This window comes from Pocillopora damicornis, chromosome 3, assembly GCF_964200805.1.
Source record: "Pocillopora damicornis chromosome 3, jaPocDami1.2, whole genome shotgun sequence".
Classification (NCBI taxonomy): Eukaryota; Metazoa; Cnidaria; class Anthozoa; order Scleractinia; family Pocilloporidae; genus Pocillopora; species Pocillopora damicornis.
The window spans coordinates 26,949,063-26,968,825 of NC_142672.1; the positions used below are offsets into that span (position 1 = coordinate 26,949,063).

A 19,763-nucleotide genomic window follows, 5' to 3' on the forward strand; every position below is an offset into this window, starting at 1 on the left:
GCAAATGGATGGCTTGCGCATCACTATTTCGCCTTTATTTTCTTTAAACCTAGGGTATCCCCTACCCTTTATGCAGGGTTTTTATAATTTTCAGGATTCCCAGAACAGTAAGCTTGGGCAATACGTGGAGGGGGGGGGGGGGGGGATACAGATATGGGAAACCTCGATACAAACAAAGTATACATGATATTTAACTATCTTTGCAAAATTCACCTAATGAACCCTTGATTTTCACTTCCTTTAAATAAACATAACAGTAAATCCTAATGCTCATTGGAAGAGGGTAAATGGTATGCCACGTCAGACAACAAATGTGAAAAAAAGCAATGGATGTGCATGTTTATGAAGGTGAATTTGCCAATTTTTATTTATAGTTTTGCAGATAGATAATATGTTTCAAACATTCCATTTCTATCTGATAACAAAGGCTACATTCCCTTCACTTCAAGCTTAAATTGTAGAAGGTATACACGACGCTCAAAGCTCTTGCCTAATGGAGCCTCTTAGACTTCCTTTTCGGTGTTTAAGTGATTGTTTGCATTTCTAAGGTCCTAATGCAAAGATAATCTTTCTGCGTTACACATAAGTAGCCCGAGAAAATGGTTGCAGGTGTCTAGTTTAAAATATAGTATACATTTTACCATTTTAAGTTTTCTTTATAATTCTGATATGATAATTCAATTTATGCAGAATGTGGCAACCAAATAGAAAGTGTGTGCGCAAGCCATCCATTTGCGAAATTGCCTGTCAAAATGACAATAGAATGACATAAAAGCATCCATTCAAAAACGCACCTTCACGGCTGTAACGACAATCTTTTTCTGATTAGTTGTCATATTAAGAGATACGAAACCGACAATTTCTTCTTGTGTACGCCATACTGGATGCATGCTTTTTTTTTCTTTGGTCCATCTTTGACCTTGAACTAATAGCGACAGGACATCTCTATCCTCAAGGTAGGTGACATTTTTTCACAATTCAATGACGAAATCAGCTTAAGTCTCTAACAACCTTTCCTCTGATTGTACGAGAAAATTTGTTTCCCGTGTTCGTTATCGAAAGTCTTCAATTGTGTAAATTAATGAAAAGAACTATGCGATTGTAGTTTTCCAATTTTGGAAACTCGGCGGAGTTCTCGTGGAGAAGAAAAGACCCTCTAAAAAAACCAAAAACAGTCGTACTCGCAACATTAATCGTTTGCGAATAAGGAAGAACTTTCTGAAGCGACATTAAATAGGCACTTAGCTTAGCTTTGGGAGCTGGTTGTTTACCTTGCATGTAGTCAGAGTTTTTTGAAAAGGTGATTCCTCAGAAAAAAAAGGTTATCGCACAATTAACAAATAGAGAAGCCTTGACTGTGCTCTGTTCTGTTGTAAAGCACGCAGGCAGCTAGAGCACGAAAGAAGTGTAGGAAGAAACACGAGACGTAGTCGAGTATTTCTCCCTACTTCTTTCGTGCTCTAGCTGCTTCCTACGTGCTTTACACAAGAAAACAGAGCACAGTCAAGGCTTCTCTATTTGTAATATAATAAAGAATCTGTGAAATTCCCCACGTATTACTTTCAATTTTCAAAACAAACTTTAGTTCTAAAGAGAACTACAGTGTCGTCAGCATGCTCAATACTTTCACAAAGCTTGCTACAATAAGCCAATCAGAATCCCCGTTAGAATGGTTCAAATAATCTGATTGGCTGTACAAGACTAAGGCTGTCAAAAATGTCAAACCATCAAAGTTCACCTTCTGCGCGTTCGGCAGGTCGAATTTGACACTTTTTAGTCTTTAAGACAGATTCTGAAAGTGAAATATTCAGTGAAATCCGGCCCCATTGTGGCTCGTAAGTTTTATCACGTGATAGTTAGAAAACAAAATGTTCAAGCGTGTGTTTCCTGAATGAACGACAGCCGAATTTACCGGAACATTAGGATTGCTCGGGATTACAGCGCCGTAAGACTGATGTGGCCTTCCAATCAACGGATCGGAAAGGATATCAGAGCAGGCTCTCAGTTGTTCTCTCGCAGTGCCGCCGATGTAATTTCTGAGGCGAACTTGACTACGATGACCGGAGATCGCCATGACGAGCTCTGACACCGTCATGATTTGTATGAATTTAAACGGTTTTGCCAGTTTGGTTAATAATGGTAATTGAACTGAGTGGAGTGCAATTTGGGCTGAAATAAAAAAAAATCATACGCGTGATTTCAAATTTCGATTTCGATTGCACGACACGAGGTTCAATTACCACTTTATTACATCCATTTTGAAATCGCCCAAATACAGGACTTGGTCACTTCAAATATTTTATTGATGCAGTACTGAGCCGTTTCGAAATTAAATTCATCCATTTTTTGGGGGGAAAATAAGAACTTTGGAAACAAAAGTAGCAAAATTTGCCATACGATACTCTTTGTCTTTCATTTTCCTGCAATTTGATCGGTTACTTTAAACAAGCCTTGAAATCTCATTGGTTGTTTTGTTTTTAGTGTAGCCTGCTCATTGGCTGGGAAAAAGATGCAATTTAAAGCAAAAAATGGCGCGATTCGTGAATAAATCGCACCAATTAGAGCCCAACGGATTACGGGGACTAGCGGTGATTTCAAAATGGGTATAATAATATTTTTAATCATTTCTGATTTGTTCTCTTTTGTTTTTGAACATGAAACCATATATTACACGAGTGTTAGCTGTGTTTGATTTTTAATACCGTACGTAACCTTGCAATCTAACTGAGTGTGAAAACCTTTAAAACTCGGACCGTCCATTTCGTTTAATCTTTGAGGATTTTCGTCTCCGCTCACGTTATAATAACGTCAATTGCGGCGCCTGGCATGTTTGCAAACCTTTGTTTGGTTCTTCTGTTGCTATTTGCCGATTCGCCTGTTCCGAAATTTCACTTTCAATTAAAGAAAAAAAAAACTAGAGAAAAGTCCCGGAAAAGGTCGGACAAAGTACAATTTGGCAGATGGCGTGACAGCTTTAACTCAGCTCTATGCTCTTTACTCTCATGGAGCACGCTCTTTCAGTTCCCAGTTGGCTTGTTAGCTCAGTTGGTAGAGCGCTGCACCAGTATCGCAGAGGTCATGGGTTCAGGCCTTATTTTCACTACTGCCTAAGTAGTGCACATTACTGCGAGGATCACTTTCATTCACACAATTACCCAATCTTACACGACATCGACTCAAAACGTTACTCAAGTTTTTGCTTTCAAGATCATAATTTGCATCCTCAAGTTACGGGCTTTCTGCAAGCTTTTTTCTTTTGTGCTCTTCGATGAGTTTTTTTTAAAATAATTTCTTCAATTAAAAGGGGATACGTGTACCCCAAAGTTATGTAATAAAAAAATTTAGGCCTAAAGACCATCGTACCTTATCACCACTGATTAACAAACAATGTGCACGTCGCTGAGTCGCCTGGTTACGTGATTCTAATGCGCACTTCAGGATGCGAAGCGCAATACTGAGGAATCACTTTAATACCATCAGTAGAACCGAAGCTGTTTGATAGAATTGTTAGCTGTAATTTGAGAATAAGTTTAGCGAGGAGTCTTTATCAAACTTTGGTGAGAAGGACAAGAGTTAGTGTTCTCCTTCCAGATCTAAAAATGCAGAAGTCCACGGTGAAATTCTCAGACGACGATATTTCCCAGTCAACACGCAAGATTGAAGTTGCAACATGGTGTCCTCTGTTTGCCATCGAAGCCTTTGTCACAGTAATAGGAAACCTTCTGATTGTTATTATCTTTGCACGAGATTACCGCCTAAGAAAGCCAAGCTCTTATCTCATTATCAGCTTGGCGCTGGCAGACCTGTGCATTGGCTTAATTGTTTTACCGCTATGGATTTATCAGATGACAGGCTTGGGTGAGCTGTGGCAAACCATCACTTTCCTGACGTTGGACATGTTCGCAAGTGTTGCCTCGATTTCAAACCTGGCCGCCATATCACTCGAGAGGTTATACGCAACCATGTTACCATGGAGACATCGTGCCACTCCAAAGTCTCAAGTTCTGTTCTTCATTGCCTCTATTTGGATGCTGTCTGCCGTCATCACGAGTTCGTATGCGGTTGCACTTTTTGCGTATTCGTCACCGTTGGGTTCCCTGTTCTCCTGGTTGCCCTATATTTGTCTCTTGTTGTTGGTAATCTGTGGGTCGTACTCAGCTCTATTTGTAAAAATGCGACGAACTGACCAACGTAGATTGGACAGAGAGCGCAAATTAACGGTGACTTTGTTCATGGCTACAGTTTTCTCCATAGTCGCCTATCTTCCAATGGTTGTACTTGGCGTCAAGTACTTCGCTCTCAACAGAAAAACGAGCAATCTTTTTCTCAACATTTTGAGCTTTTTTAACTTTGGGAATTCTCTTGTGAATCCATTTTTGTACGCATTCAGAATGCCAGATTTTAGGAGGGCAGTTTGTTCACTGTTTGGCATTTATTACCAGGATCAACAAACGCGCCAGAGTCACGAGACTATCGCACATTTAAGTGAAAGAGCGCCGCCTTCGTTTGCGTTGAGAGAGTTATCAACAGCGGTTTCATCAAGGATAAGTCCAGTTGCTAGGCTCCCTGAGGCAGTTGACAAGCTTTCTGAACTGAAATGAACAGTGTTGAGAAATTCTCACTAACAGAATTGTGAGGTACAGTGAATGTAACAGTGACCGCTCGTATCTCACGCACTGTGTTATTGCGAGCTGCAGTCTCCTTTGTGCGGCAGTTTGCTCTAACTTTATATCAGAATTCCAGTCTTCATTAAGGCCTTCAATCATTGTTGTGAAATCGTTTTCTGAATCATTTGTTTGCGCTTACGGTCGCAGGCAGATATATGATAAAGGCAGTGTTACCGTTTCGTCCTCTTAGAAGAGAGCGGTTCCGGCCATTTCACATTAAGGAGCATGTCACACACAAGATTAGCATCCATGTTTCAATCAGACATAAAAGGAAACAAAGATGCAAACTCAAAAAATTTCCAACGGTGAATATACAACAATAATTAATGTAGCAGTGCTAAGTTTAACGATTTAACTGTGTTATGACAAAAAAAGGCCCACAAAAAAAAAAAGCATGGGGGCTCGACGTAACATTAAAATAATAAACAACAGAAACGTTAATAAATAAAAAAAAGAATGATATCTACACTATTGGCTTATAAAGAATTTGTTCATGCTTAGCGTACGTATATCGAGTTATGGATGCACGCGGGAAGTTTGGAGAACACGAGAAATGCGTAAGAGAAGCTCGAGGCGTAGCCGAGAGCAACTCTAGCTCTTCGAGTGCTCTCCAAACTTCACAAGTGTATCCATAACTCGATCTACGCACAGCTAAAAGCACGTGCAAATTCTTTTGTAACAGAGCGACGACAAGGATCTGCGCGAGTCTTTTTCGGCTTTATTTTTGTTGCTTGTTGAATCAGTGCTGATAAAAAAATTGGGCAGTTCTTCGCTGGTTTCTTCCATATTTCAAAGAGGAAGAAAACTGCACTTTAATTTAACTGGACAGAAACTCTGAAGCCAGGTAAAAAAATGCTCACGTCATCTCATTTACGCACGGGCGTGCGTAAAGAAAGATTTTGTTCATAGCGGCTCAATAGGACTTATATAGGGCAAGCACGCGCGCTATGTTATAATCACGGTTGGAGCATCATGGAGGATAAAATTAGCTAAGTTCCAATTGGTCAGTAGAGACGAATGAATTCGCGAGCAAGAAAAAATTGGGGAAAGGGATTTTAGGAGTTCTTCCATCCTTCCTTAGTACCCTTTCGTTTTCTCTCGCCAACTTTCGCTTGCTCTGCGTCCTTGTTCGTTCTACAAACAGACCGCCCAGACCAGAAGTTGCCGCAGCTTAACACTGTCCAACAAAGGAAGCATCGATTAAGACAACTGATACTCCAATGAGAATGACAAATCAACAACTTTATTGCTGAGAACACAAAAACCACTCATATTAGCTAAATCAATTACATTTCATTGCTACAATATAAACGGATACGAATAAGAATATAATGTCGGCAAAATAGATGGTGAAACAAAAACGACAAAACGCGGTTAACCCTTTAACTCCCAGAAGAGACTAACATGTAACTTTTCCCTAAAATATCCATACATTATCCAACAAACAGGTACTATGAATATACAAACTAATGAGAGAGAAGTTTTTGTCTTGATCTAACACCAAATTCTCACAACTCATTTACAAGAAAGCATCCAGTATCAACAGTGGAGAATTAACAATAAAATCTTGGCAGTTAATGGGTTAAGACTCGTACTCGGCCGCCATGTTCTTCCCGTGAGTCCCCACGCGCCTTAATCCACTGGATTCCACCCTCTTCTTAACAACGAAACCCCAATTGGCGACTTGCTAAGAGTCTGAATACATCCAAAAAAGCAACAAGCAACGGTTCATGTTGTAATTGTCTGAGCAGGACTGAATATTAAGAGGAAAAGTGAAGATAAACAATGACTACAATTATGAGGAGTTGACAGAAACGAGTTTTAACGAAACTTAACTCATTATGGTGTGTTCACTTTAGAACTGAAACATGTTTGGCGTAATCATGAAAAATTTACGCGTTCCCAAGTCTCACCCTTTATTTTTTCCCTTATCTCAAAATAAAAGCTACTTCAACCTGTGGATAAGCAAAGAACCAGCTGCGCCTCAAATATGATAAGAAGGCAACAATGCCGAATCCTAGGAAAGATTGATTTGAAAATCCTGCTCTTTGTCATCTCGATATTTTCTTCAAATTGTTGGGCTCGAAACCAACAAAAAGTGAATATTTTCCGATCGTCGTTTCTCAGGTCTATCGTGTTCAATCTAGCTTTTTCTGATCGAATTAAACATGCTCCAGCCTAGCGTGAACACAGGAACAAATCTAATCAAATCTATATTAAATCTAATTTCTATATAATCATTAATTAATCAAACTCCAAAAAATCCCCGCATTCCTACATTAATTCATTAAAAATTTAAAATGAAAAGGCTCCCTTGAATTTTTAACCGGAATGTATCCAGGCCTGCGACGCACGCGTATTTGATACCCTAGGACCTGCCTGAGTAAATACAACGAAGAAGGGTGGATCGACCGTAAAAAACACTTGAAATATGTGATACCCTTGGTTGTTTTGCTTCCCATACATAAGAAAGTATTCGATATGCTATGTATTAAAAACGAACAACCAAACACAGAAAAACGAAAATCGAGCGATCATTTCTCTATCTCGCGTGACGGTCTAAGTCACTCGCACGCGGTTGCACGGAGCACCCGATACGTAGGCTCAAATTCTTTATGAGAATGAGCCGACCTGGCCAGCAAATCCTAGCTGATGGTTGGCGCCCCGTGATGCAACTGACAATTCTATAGCCTTTATAGTTTGCACTGAAATAGGTAAATAATATTATCAAAAACCTTTTTTCCTCTAGCTTATATTAACGTAACCACGCTTTATAAATTAATGCCTGCTCCTTAGGCTAATGGTTTAAGTTCCCTTCCTGTCGCCCTTACTAAAGAAAATCAGGGCCAATAATAAGTAAGTTAATAGGTCAATGTAATAAGATTATAGGTGCATTTCTTCTAGGGTGTTTCTTTAAAATAATTCTAGCTGCTAAGTTATACTCATTTATTCTTTTTTCACCCAGGAATGATCAATATATTAGTAATATCTTGTTCTCAAAGTTAGGTTTCTATGGGTCAGTACCATGAATCAAAAGGCCCTTGGTACCCAAAAGGCTACCGCTGAAACGTTATATCATGTTGTGTCTATTTCACGATCGTTGACTCACTAGTCCATCAGATTTAACGAAAAATCGCTTTCTTCCAGAAATTGTTGATCCCAATCAAAGCCGTAGAAAATAGACTCTATCTAATTTACCCGATAAATACAAAGGTACACGACTGAAAAAGCGTTCCATCTTTTCCAATACATAAAGAGACAGAGAGCCCCTGCGTAGCCGAACTTTGGAATGTCACGCCACGCTTCCGTCGAAAAAGAGTTGGACGAAAGGTTGCGTGACACCTCGGGCGTGGAGGTAAATTAACGAATCAATTGTGTGACTTGCACCTTATTACTTCGTACCAAAAACAAAATTAATGCTTGACGACTCCATTCTCATGAGCTGGTTCGTGATTGACATTGTACATACAGTCCAAGAAGCCCCACGCTATTTCATTAACAATGGATCTATCCGGAATGCTCTGGGACATACCATAGATGGCAGACTGCAATAAGAGCAAAGTCAATAAGCTGTCGAAAAACCGATACGTCATTACTTTAAAAATTTACGACGCACATATTAGGTCAGTTACTGAATTACGAGACGGACAAAACCTCACAGATCAACTGCATTAGACGAAATTGCAGATATGGAAACCTAAAAAAATTCAGGCTTTGAAAGAGTTCCTCTCACATACTAGCTCAATGTTACTACCATTTCAAAGAAGGAAATTTGCCTCGCCACCAAGTTCGGTGGCTAGTGGCACTCTACCACCATCGAGTTCACACCCTGTCGAAACCTGACTTTTCGGGGCCTTTTTCTGCAGTTTCTTCAACTCGATTCATCTGTGATAATTATTTCGTTAATGATTATCATCCACAGGTCAAATTCGTTTTATTTCATTTATTTGTGCTAACAGAATATCTCACCATGCCACTTGATTTTGCTGCAGGATCTTTCAAAAGTGCAGCGGTACATTCTCTGACGTCCTTAATAAACTGATCAGCCACACCTGGCTGTGTGTTCAGAGCTGTCACACAAATATGAATACTGCAAAAAATCGAAATACAACATATCAGCCATGGACAGATACACAACTTTCATTTCATTAATCTAAGAATTCTGTTTATTAAATCAGTGTAAATTTGGTAGAACATTTGAGAATAAAGCGTATTAAAAACCAACCTCGTTTCCAGGTTCTCTCTCACTCTCTCTCTCTCTCCTTAAAAGGAGGAGACCCTGGGAACAAGTAGCTTGTAAAAGCCTACGTCATTGTCAAGTGCAATTTATTATTATACTGTTAGGTACAGTTCTGAAAACTGAGTGACTGAAAGAAACAGCGAATACAAACCTTGAAGGGAACTGAAGGGTGTTTAGATGCCAGCCTTTCTTGGTGAGAGCATCGCCCAGGTGGTAAACATCAAAATCATGTGAAGCAAACGCCACCACACTCACTTCAGGTTTTCCAAGAACAAAAATACCTTTGATCTTTCGCAAGCTATAGGGGTACAAGGCAAAGAAAAACTTCCATTCATTAACTAAAGACAAACATTAATGAATTTTCAATTTCAATCTCATTTTCATTGCATCTCCCTTCTGTAGGAAAGAATTACAAGGCTTAACATACCGTTGTAAAGGTCACATGGGTAACTCTATCACTCTCACGATTTCTATATCAAAATCTCTCTCATGTCTACCATACATTTTTTGGACTGAAAATCAGCCATAAAAAAAAGGCCCATGCAAAACTTAATATCCACAACGGTAGCTGAGGGTTTTGCAAAATAAACCTTAAAATACAAAATTAATAATCTTTCTCACCCATCCTCAATTTTCTTTCTTGTTGATATAATTTTTCTTGTGCTCTCAACATAACCTGGAAGAAAAAAAGCCATTTTTGTATTGATTGTGGCAGATACTGCTGAATGGTTGTATCCAAATGAATTACACTCTCACTCAAACATTTTAAATTAAATCTAGTTAACTACAAAATCATCCACTGTATGGATAAGCTTTCCATACCAGACTCTCCATAGTAAATCATTGTAGCCCATGTCGCTGCTATGATTGCACCAGGTCGACTGCCAGGTATTGATGGACAGGCATAAATTCCTCCTTGCCAATCAGGTGCAACAAAATACTAAACAAAAAAAACACTGTAAATCCCCTTACATGAGCTGCATCCTTTCTACACTAAGTTTGATGCACAAGTGAATTTCATTTTGAGTAAACAAAGCAGCTTTTGCAACATTCAATCCCCATCTTCAGGAAAACTTAACCTTTTATTAATGCTAATGCTCAAAATGTCAGTTTTAGAATCTCTTTATGATGGCCCTGCAATTCACCTTATCAACTCAGTTGATAAAAACAAAATGTCTACTTCAGCATGGCCTTTTTTGTTGTTGTTTTCTTTTTAATGTGCAGCTTGCATAACTAAATGAGTTTGATTGTTTTTCCTTGGCAAAAAACAGCAAACTGCCTGCAGACTAGAACCACAATTTGGTATACTGCACCTCCCATGTTGGTATAAGAATTTCATGCATTTTAAATTTTAGGAAAATTCTGCCGAAAGTCAGCAAAAACAAACAAACAAAAAAATTAAGTTCCAATGAGAATAAAAATTCATACAAATTTCATGCTGTGGAAATTTACTACCTGTAGTTGTATATGAAAGCTGCAAGGAATTACACAAAAGGTAGGGATATGATTTTTGTTTAATTGTGTAATTCTGAGTACATTAACCCTTTAACTCCAGAGGTGATTAACATAAAACTTCTCCCTACAATATCCATACATTATACAGCAAACAGGTGATGAGGATATTCAAACTCATCAGGTAGACGCTGCTATCTTGATCTAGCACCAAGTTCTCATAACTAATTTACAAGGAAATGTGTAGCAGCTACAGGGGAGAATTAACGATCAGATCTTAGGAGTTAAAGGGTTAAGAGGCAAGGTTTTAAGAGTCAATAGTATTTTCTATAGAGGTTTCTAAGAAGTAAAGTTTGCTTTGAATCAATTCACCTGAAAATGCCTGAGATGCTTGTTGCTATACATGATAACTGAAGATCCTTTGGGTGAGAATCCATACTGAAGAGAGAACAGACAGTCTTCACTTAGGGATCAAAGAGCAAAACAACAAACAACTTAGATAAACTTAAGGGAAGAAAAAAGAGACATGAATACTAGTAGGACACACTAAACTCAATAGATTTCATTTTGCATCCAATGTTAAAATAGGGTTGAGAAAATATACATACACAGAGGCACTTTGGAAACCTCTCAATTTGACTTACCTTGTGTGTATCACAGGATATACTTGTAACTCCATCTACAGAAAAATCAAATGGAGGAAGACTAAACCTGGACAAATCAACAAAAATATGCAATATTAGTATTCCTATCATATGATACAAAATCAGAATCTGTGAGATGAAAGCCCAATTTCTTATCATGCAAATATGGGGGGGGGGGGGGAGGGGGGAGGGGGGAGGGGGGAAATGGGAAGGGAGGGGCAACTGTTATGGAACGGAATCCAGTCCAGAGGGAGTAGACATATTTTCAGAAGCTTTATATTTATGGAGGGCAGGATAAGCTCAGTTAGGATGACCCTTCTGGCTTGTGGGTATTTCTACCTTTTATCTTTTTTACCCAAATGAAAGCACCAAAAGACCACTGGGGATTGTGTTATAAAAGAGACATACCCAGCTTTTTTCATGAATGGTATCAGAAAACCACCAAGGCAGGCATCTACATGACAACCAAGATTATACTTTTTGGCAAGTTTGGCTATTTCTTCAATTGGATCCATAACACCATGAGGAAACTGAGGTGCTGAGCCACAAAGCTGAAACAGAGACAGAGCATTCATGTATTGTTTAGACAATAGCATAACTGTAACAGTGTATTAATAGGAACTGCAATACTTAGCTGTTGCCTAAAAGGTGAAAATGAAGACAGAGAGGAAGACAGGTTTAAACAAAAGATAAACAAACAAACAAACAACAGAAACAAATAAAACAAACCACAACAAGTGACCCACATACAAACAGTGAACACAGAATAACAGTAACTTTCATTTAGGCATAACTTTTTTTTTAGTAGAGGGTGACAGTTGTGGCCGTTTTTTAACAATAGTCCACATTTTGGACTAATGGCAAACACCTGTAACTAGTGAAGATCTACCCCTGCAGACTTTCAATTTTTTAATATTTCCTCAACTCCTTCACTATTACGAAATCTTATCATACATGAAAAAGACAAAAGACAAAGCAACAATGACAATAACAGCTCACAAATTGCAGAACCAAATTGAACATACTAGAATGGTATTCTTTGTTATTGCTCTCCGCATGGCCTGCAAGAAAAAAAAACATATCACTGAGTGGCAAACGTTTAGGCTTTAGTCTTTAACCTCTTAAATAAAGTGCAAGTTCCAAATCTAACTCTTGTAAATACCACTTCTTACCTTGATGTTAACTTTCCTTGTTTTCTCATCAACAGGAACATGAACAAGCTTAATATTGAAATAGTGAGCTGCCTATAAAACCAAGGAAAAAAACCAAGTTTAGAGGTGGAGCTATATTATAACTATACTGCCAGAGGGTTCCATTTGTATGATGTAGAGTCACTGATTAGTAGAACTCACCCTGAATAACAAAGACAGACAAACAAACAAACAAACAAACAAACAAACAACCAGGCCAATGCACAAACAAACTTGAAATGCAGAGAGCAATAATGATTTCAAATTTTTCCAGCCATAAACTCTGCTTGCAAACCCAACCATCAAAAGAGTAAAGTTGTCTTGGGGAATTTTGAAGTAATGGAAAGTAGAAGAAACTGAATCTCTTGTAGGGTTCCTGACCTCTAGACTTACATACAAAAATTCTTCTAAATGGACTTTTAATTTCAACATAGAATATGACATTTTCCCCCCCATGCTCTATCTCCTTGCTAATTTCCCCAAATCCTCCCACCCTAAAACTCACACCATCCTATCTTTGCCTACTCCCCAAACCTAGTTTCCCTGCCAAAGACATAATTTTATGGCTTTGTTTCCTTTTGACTATATTTCTGAATAAAAATTGAAATTAGTGATTCACTGATCACTTAAAACACAGTGTCAACTCAAATGAAATCTACTTATTCAAAATAAACCATCAGTACTTTTACCTTGTCAAATGCTGCATGAATACTTATAGGTGCCACACTGAAATAAAGAAAAATGTGTCCTTTTTAAATAGCTCTGAATCTGTAGCAAGTACCCTACAACTAGATTGACAAATTACTAGTTACATGTGCCAGTGCATGTCATGTAACAATGGTTGATTCTTGAAGTTAGGGTTTTTTTTCCCTTCATTACCTTGTAATGTAAGTGGTGCTGGATAATTTTAAAGTACCACTTTTCAATTTTTCCCAACTTACAGCTATTCCTATGGACATATACATGACCAGGTGAGATGCACAGATCTTTCAATGTGTTGTTGAGCTAGAAATTGAAAAAATGTTGGCGTTGAATTTCAATGCCCTGAGCTTCTTTTCTTAATTCAAATGTGGAGGATATTTTCAGTTATTTTACATTATTCTACAACTACATTTCTGCATGAAAAGCCAGTGTTTTTTTAGGCCTGTCTTAATCATTCAATACAAGATGGTATTTACATTTCTGGGTGTGTTATTCCACGGTCACTTGCCCAGTCACGATATGCCTTACATGCCATCAATATACTCTCAGTTCCTCCACTGGTCATCTAAAAAAAGTAAAAAAACATAGTAGTATCTACTACAGTTGTGAATGTCCTTGAGAGTCTTAAATTAAACAGTGGCAAGTCATAAATACATACAGAAATAAATAAGCAAAATAACACTGTCCAAACAAGTTGTAAATTTTCACATTTATGCAAGAATACTAAAAAATGAAGTTTAAGGGATCAGATTGTTGGTGCCTACAATGCACTCAGGTATCTATGCTCTCTATGCAAGACTCATTGATTTCATAAAATAATTAACATTTAAATCTAGCTATTAATAAACTAAAACATTTCTTGAACACACTAGACTGTTTAAAAAAGAGGATTATTACTTAACCCTTTAACTCCCTGAAGTGATTAACAACTAACTTCTCCCTGCAACATCCATACATTATCCACCAAACAGGTCATGAGAATATTCAAACACATCAAGCAGAAGTTGCTCTCTTGATCTAACACCAAATTCTTGTAACAAATTTAAAAGGAAATATGTTGTAGCTGGAGGAGAGAATTGACGATCAGATGCAGGAGTTAAAGGGTTAAAGCAAAAATTGCAGTGTTGTTCCTATGCTGTGTAGAGGGAATGTAACTGTTGACAAGTTGGGGTTTTATTGCATTATGGTTCTTACTGTTCCACATGCATCCTTCCCTCCATGGTACATATTGACACACATCTGAACAACTTCTGCTTCCATCTTCCGCACTGTTGGATTAAAAAAAAATACTCATGCCATTTTCATGACACATGTAATGACACTCCATGGAATAAAAATTATAGTACATTTCCTATGATTGGTCAATTTAGGAGGTGTTTCAATGTGTGGCCTGCCAAATTCAAAATTTTAATTGAATTGAAATTTTTCCCCTCTATTTGAACCCAGAAATATAAAAAATATCTTCCTGAACTCATTTTCTCCATCTATACTGTAAGTTAGAGTTGTACCTCAAAGCATTGAGCTTGGGTCACAATTCAGAGGGGAAAACTTGATCTATAAGTTACAGTATGGACCTTGAACTTAGATTGGTTAGGTTACATTGTGAGCTGATTACTTACCATCAGGAAAGATATCCACATGAAGTGGATTGGCCCAAGTGAATTTTGAATAGACCTGTAGGTAAAATAATTCAAATCATAAGAGGGCTGATGCTGTTTCTGATAATAAATCTTCTCTAGGTTAGCACAAGAATTTCAGTTAAAAGTTTAAATTTTTAGCATAAGAGTATTCATCCTGTTTAGCAACTCTGGCCATCAAAATCTCATCTAAGCCTAAAAATGTGTGGGTATCCACAGTGTACACAATGTACCTGACAGAATACAGGAATTTTTTCCTTTTTTCTTTTTTATAAAATTCAATGGGTATAAAATTCATCTCTCTTCATCTCTGTAACCCTTTAACTCCCAAGATCTCATTAGTAATTCTCCTTACTGTCTGCCATACAGTTCTTTTGATGTTAGTTGGGGAATTTGGTATTGGATCAACTTCTAGTCCCCCAATTGGTATTATTATTTATTCCCATCACTTGTCTGCTTGATACTGTATTGATATTGTAAGGAGAAATTCTGTCTTGGTCACTCAGGGAAGTTAATAGGTTAATGCCCCTAAATAAGACTTTTTTTCTTTACCTTTGTTAGCACTTCTGTGAGTTCTTTTCCTCCACAATAAATTGCTCCAGAAACACGTCCTTCCTCCCATTTCACTTCACCTAAATTGCATGGTTAAGTTAAAATGTAAGGGATTGATAAAATTAAAGAATTTAAGTCCATAAGCACAACACCCTCCTGGATATTGACTGATTTCCCAAGATTAAGATTTGTAGAGGTTCAGCTGTGTAGCTTACTCTTAATGGAGAAAAATGACACACTGTTTGAAACTTGAGAGACTATTAAAAAAATTTTAATATTAGTAGATCCGAACTTATAATAATTGTTATCAAAAAAAATTCAGCAAATACATGTATATCTTGTAAACCACTATAACAAAAAAAAATTTACAAGTACAGATACCAAGGTTATTGCTGTTGTAGTGATGTAGATGTCACTTACCAAGCTTTGTGTAATTTTCAATTTCCTTCATTAGATCTTTCTACAGGGGAATAAAATAAAGCTTTTCGTTACCATAAAAGCATAGGTCATAGTATTAAATTAGTGTACATGCAAAGAGGCACACCTATGCAAGTTTGAAATATTAACATGTTTTGGATTTTGGACCACTTCCTGCACTCCTTCCCCCCCCCCCCCCTCCCTCCACCTACAGCCCACAACATTCTTCACAGTCATGATAATTATAACAATACAAACAAAGGAAATTAAAAAATAAAAAAATAAAACTGGTTTAAAGTATTCATAACCAGGAAGACTTCAGATCACAACAAGTAATAATTATCTAGCCTTGACACCAAACATAAATTCAGGTGAAAATTATTTTGTATAAAATAGTTTCAAAATTATTTACAATTACTAAACTCATTTCAAAATACAAACCTCTTTCATTCCTTTGGCTGGTAGCTTAAAATTGAATTTAAAAAAGTATAAATAAGTACATGAACTTACACAGAACAGTTAGCGTCACAATTTGGAGCAAAATCTTAAATTTGCAGCAAAATCTTAAATTTGCAAAATGACCTTGATTCAACAGTCATCTTCCAGAGGGTAACATTTAAGGAAGGAAGTGTACTAGTCTACCTTCTCCTTCACATTTCCTTTCAATCAAGTTTCTTGTTTAACAATGATCTAAATTACATACACATCTGTCAAGATACCCACTACAGTGTACATCATTGAAAACAGAACAATTGAAGAAAGTACAAGTGTGTACATTTAGATGTTTGAAGATTCATATGACATACTCTTGTGTGAAAGGTCTCTCCTGGCTTCACAGGAAATACTGTTTTGCCCATTTCTTCCACAGTTTTATTCATTTCATTGGCTATCTGTGGAACAGCAAATAAACAATTTGAATTGAAAAAATCAACTTTTCTAACATACCAAAGTACAGTATAGATGCAGTGGACTTCTTTAGTATTGATGAAGGTCTCTAGCATTTCCTGGCAACTTTAACATACCATACTTTTTGAAAGGAAGTGATGGTAAAGTTTGTGTCCAGACACTCAAAGACAAGGATAAGTATTTGACTTGGGAAATTTTGTCAACTGACGTGTATCTTGTTTGTACTTTTCTTTCTATTACAGTGAATGTTCTGATAGGTTCCCAGCAAAGGTTTTGACTTTAAAATCCTCATTACACAGGTATGTATAGCATGACCAGGAGAGTGGAGAGGTTCTGAAATATTTCCCCTCTTACACTGTATTTTGTCAATCTAAAACACTTGTATCCTCACCTTATCTTTTACAAATGGCATTCTTCTCAACGTTCGAAAAAATCCTTTCTTTACTCTCTCTATCAGACCTTTTTGAATGACATCAAATTACATTGACATTAACAACAATATGATGTGAAACACAAGCTGTGGGAACTGAAAGAGTCATGAGCTGATTGATTTGTCTAGATTATCTTATGTCAACACTAGCCACTGGGTCAAATTATTATTGAGACAATTTAAAAATTAAGAGGACAAGAATAATTTTGTGCTTTTCCAAGAATGTAAATAAGTCAAGAATCTTTCTTTACTTTCAGACCAGCAGTAACTTCTCTATCTTGCAGCAGTGAATTGCATTGCTACATGAAAGTCTTCACACAGGATATCACATGAAAGGAGCTGTAAAATTGTTAATCATAACCATTACAATTAACTCAAATGTGATTGGTGCTTCATTTTGGACTAATCATTCTGTACAGTTGTAGTTGGACAGTTGGCTGTAATCAGACACCTGTAATTGGACAGTTGAAGCAGCCAATCATACTAGGTCTACTCAGATAAATCCACCAATCACAGAATTGATCACATTAACCACAGCAACAACCACTTATCCAACGAAAAACAAGGCAATTTCCAAAATGGAGGAATATTTAAGTAAAGACATTGTCTCCACTGGAGATATCTGTTCTAGGTATATTTGTTTTTCAGTAATTTTAATGGTTATAATTAATTGGTAACAAAATTTTTTGTTGTTGAATTCTGTCAGTAATCATACTTGTGATTAACAATGGGACTCCCGCTTCACAGTTGTCTGATTTTGTTAATCATTCATATGTCATGAACCAAATTGGACTCCACTTGGTCCTAATACCATTATTAATTAATGTGTAATATGGTAACAAGCACATTTGCCAAAATTGAGACTGAATATCCTATGAAAAAAAGCTGAAAAAAACAAGTGGCCTTTACTTGAATTTCCCTCTATGAAATGATGGTGTGTTAATAAACAGAGTAATGCAGTAACATGTAATGGCACCATGCTCTTTAAGCAAGTGATATCTTGACTTTTTGCAAGCTTTTAGAGTATGCTCAAGACTGGAAACACCTCAGGATTTACTATAATTCTTTCAATCAATCTTCACCTTTTAATGCTCAAATTTTTATAGTAACACATCCTTTTATTACTTATATGGAAAAAAGGAAAAAAAACTCAAGAGTTGAATCTCTTTATATATGTATAAACCATTGGAGGGCATAGCTGGAAGAATGTTTTGGGGATGTTTTTATCTATGCGAAAAGTAAAGATTAGTTTAGGATTAGTAAAAATTACCCTGGCCAACACACAGTCAAATGTCTACACATGTGCTGGCATTGTTATGACTAGGTGGTGTCCTTTTAGGCTCTCTGACTACTTTGTCTCACACCAGTTACAACCAACCACACAAGCCACTCTGCCTCAGTTTTTTCCAAAACATATCAGGTTTTTAGCAAAGCTCAAAATAGAAAGGCATGCCTTCAGGATACCTGTAATTGATTATGCTTTGATTCAAAAAAAGATTCAAGCTTTCCTTTCCTGACTTTAATCTCCTTTTTAATTTCATATAGCTATAAACATTTCAGTTTTCTTTAGCTTGCTTTATGAGAGCAGTTGTATTGAATATATTTCTTTGAAATTTTGCGAAGGGAACTTGTTGCACGGCTAGCCAGAATTGATGCATTTGCACATGTTAGACGTCTGACTGCTGTGTTAGGCGATGTTAAGTGGTGCCATTGCAGCTGACATTATAGTTTGCTTGCTTAATATTTAATTCACAAATTGCATCAAATACAAACTTTTTTCTCTGAAGAATGCCCATCCAATCACCCAGCGTAGAATTTCCAAGGCAAGCCAAACAAAGAAGCAGTAGGTCACTGTATTGACAACAATCTGTTATACAGAATAAACAAGTTGGTTGGTTTGTCAGAATTAATTAAAAGTAGATGGAACCATTCTAAGACTCATCTTTGCTCGGGTTCCTCTTTGCCCTGGATTACTAGCCGAACACACATACAAAGCCATATGACAATATAATCATGGTCATAGTTTGCCACCCTCATACCTAAACATCCGAGAAAATATTTCATCTCATTTGATGTTATTGTTTACACAATCGCAGAACTTGACACGTTTGCACTTTCAGTTAATTACACGTGAGCTTGCTGATTTCTCCGTTACAGAGATTATGTAATTTCAAAGCAAGAAATTGCCCAATTACAAGTATAAAATATCGACCTTTGACCACTTCTAAAATAAACTGTTACGTGTAGTCTAGGAGAATTTTTGACAGGCCATGTAAACCCTCTTCGTAACACTTGTTCCTTGAGTGATGAAACTGAAGTTCATGAGCAGTCTTCATGAACGATTAATATAAAAAATACAAGACAACAGATCCTAAAAACATGCCAAGAGAACTAAGAATTACAACATACTTTAAATCATTCAAAAAATGGAGAAAACGCTAGGTGCAGCTACGTAAGTTTTAAATCGGCTTATTACCTCCCATGCTTCCATTCCTCGGCACCATCGATGAATATGGCGTCTTGCCTCGGCCAGGTAAAAAACGAACGTCCACTGGAAGAAAAATAAAATAGATCACAAAATTAACATAAGGAACATATATTACTACCGTTGAAATGCAGTTTCAGAAAAATAATCTTCGATAAATTCTCCCGGCTTATGTAACACCAGCACAGTACGACAGTAACATCGGTACAGTGGCCGGTAAACATCACAGTTCACAACTAACACATATTTCATTCCAGTGGAGATATTCCGGTAGATGAGGTTCTACTACATCTAAAAATTGTTCCCATAACGTTTTGTCTAACATGGTCGAAGACGATTGATATTTCGAGCCTAACAAATATTTGAAGTTGTGTGATCTTCACTGTCCCATGAAAGTCACGTGATGACGTAAAACCGGATTCTCTTGAAAGTTAAGCAATT

General features: G+C 37.1%; 2 protein-coding genes across 3 annotated transcripts; one reads left to right on the forward strand and one right to left on the reverse strand.

Annotated features, from left to right (window-relative positions):
- Positions 1–831: 831 nt before the first annotated feature.
- Positions 832–5,121, forward strand: LOC113684324 (adenosine receptor A3). The gene is made up of 2 exons (XM_027201671.2): positions 832–956; positions 3,592–5,121. Exon 2 carries the CDS (start codon positions 3,600–3,602, stop codon positions 4,599–4,601), a length of 1,002 nt encoding a protein of 333 aa, XP_027057472.2. The 5' UTR covers positions 832–956; positions 3,592–3,599; the 3' UTR covers positions 4,602–5,121.
- Positions 5,122–5,888: 767 nt separating this feature from the next.
- Positions 5,889–19,722, reverse strand: LOC113684298 (sphingosine-1-phosphate lyase 1). Of its 2 annotated transcripts, XM_027201640.2 has the most exons (22): positions 19,564–19,722; positions 19,314–19,388; positions 18,611–18,704; positions 16,799–16,866; positions 16,308–16,391; positions 15,943–15,966; positions 15,505–15,544; positions 15,085–15,164; positions 14,515–14,569; positions 14,090–14,163; positions 13,372–13,460; positions 12,883–12,919; positions 12,176–12,247; positions 12,029–12,064; positions 11,412–11,554; positions 11,004–11,070; positions 10,732–10,797; positions 9,730–9,847; positions 9,529–9,583; positions 9,059–9,205; positions 8,637–8,757; positions 5,889–8,212 (listed from the first exon to the last, which is right to left on the reverse strand). In XM_027201640.2, the coding sequence occupies exons 1-22, from the start codon at positions 19,645–19,647 to the stop codon at positions 8,081–8,083; spliced, it is 1,761 nt and encodes a 586-aa protein (XP_027057441.2). In that variant the 5' UTR covers positions 19,648–19,722; the 3' UTR covers positions 5,889–8,080. The 2 variants fall into 2 exon arrangements, with proteins under 2 accessions (XP_027057441.2, XP_089055483.1); XM_089199357.1 differs by lacking the exons at positions 19,314–19,388; positions 19,564–19,722 and adding an exon at positions 18,877–18,924.
- Positions 19,723–19,763: the final 41 nt, after the last annotated feature.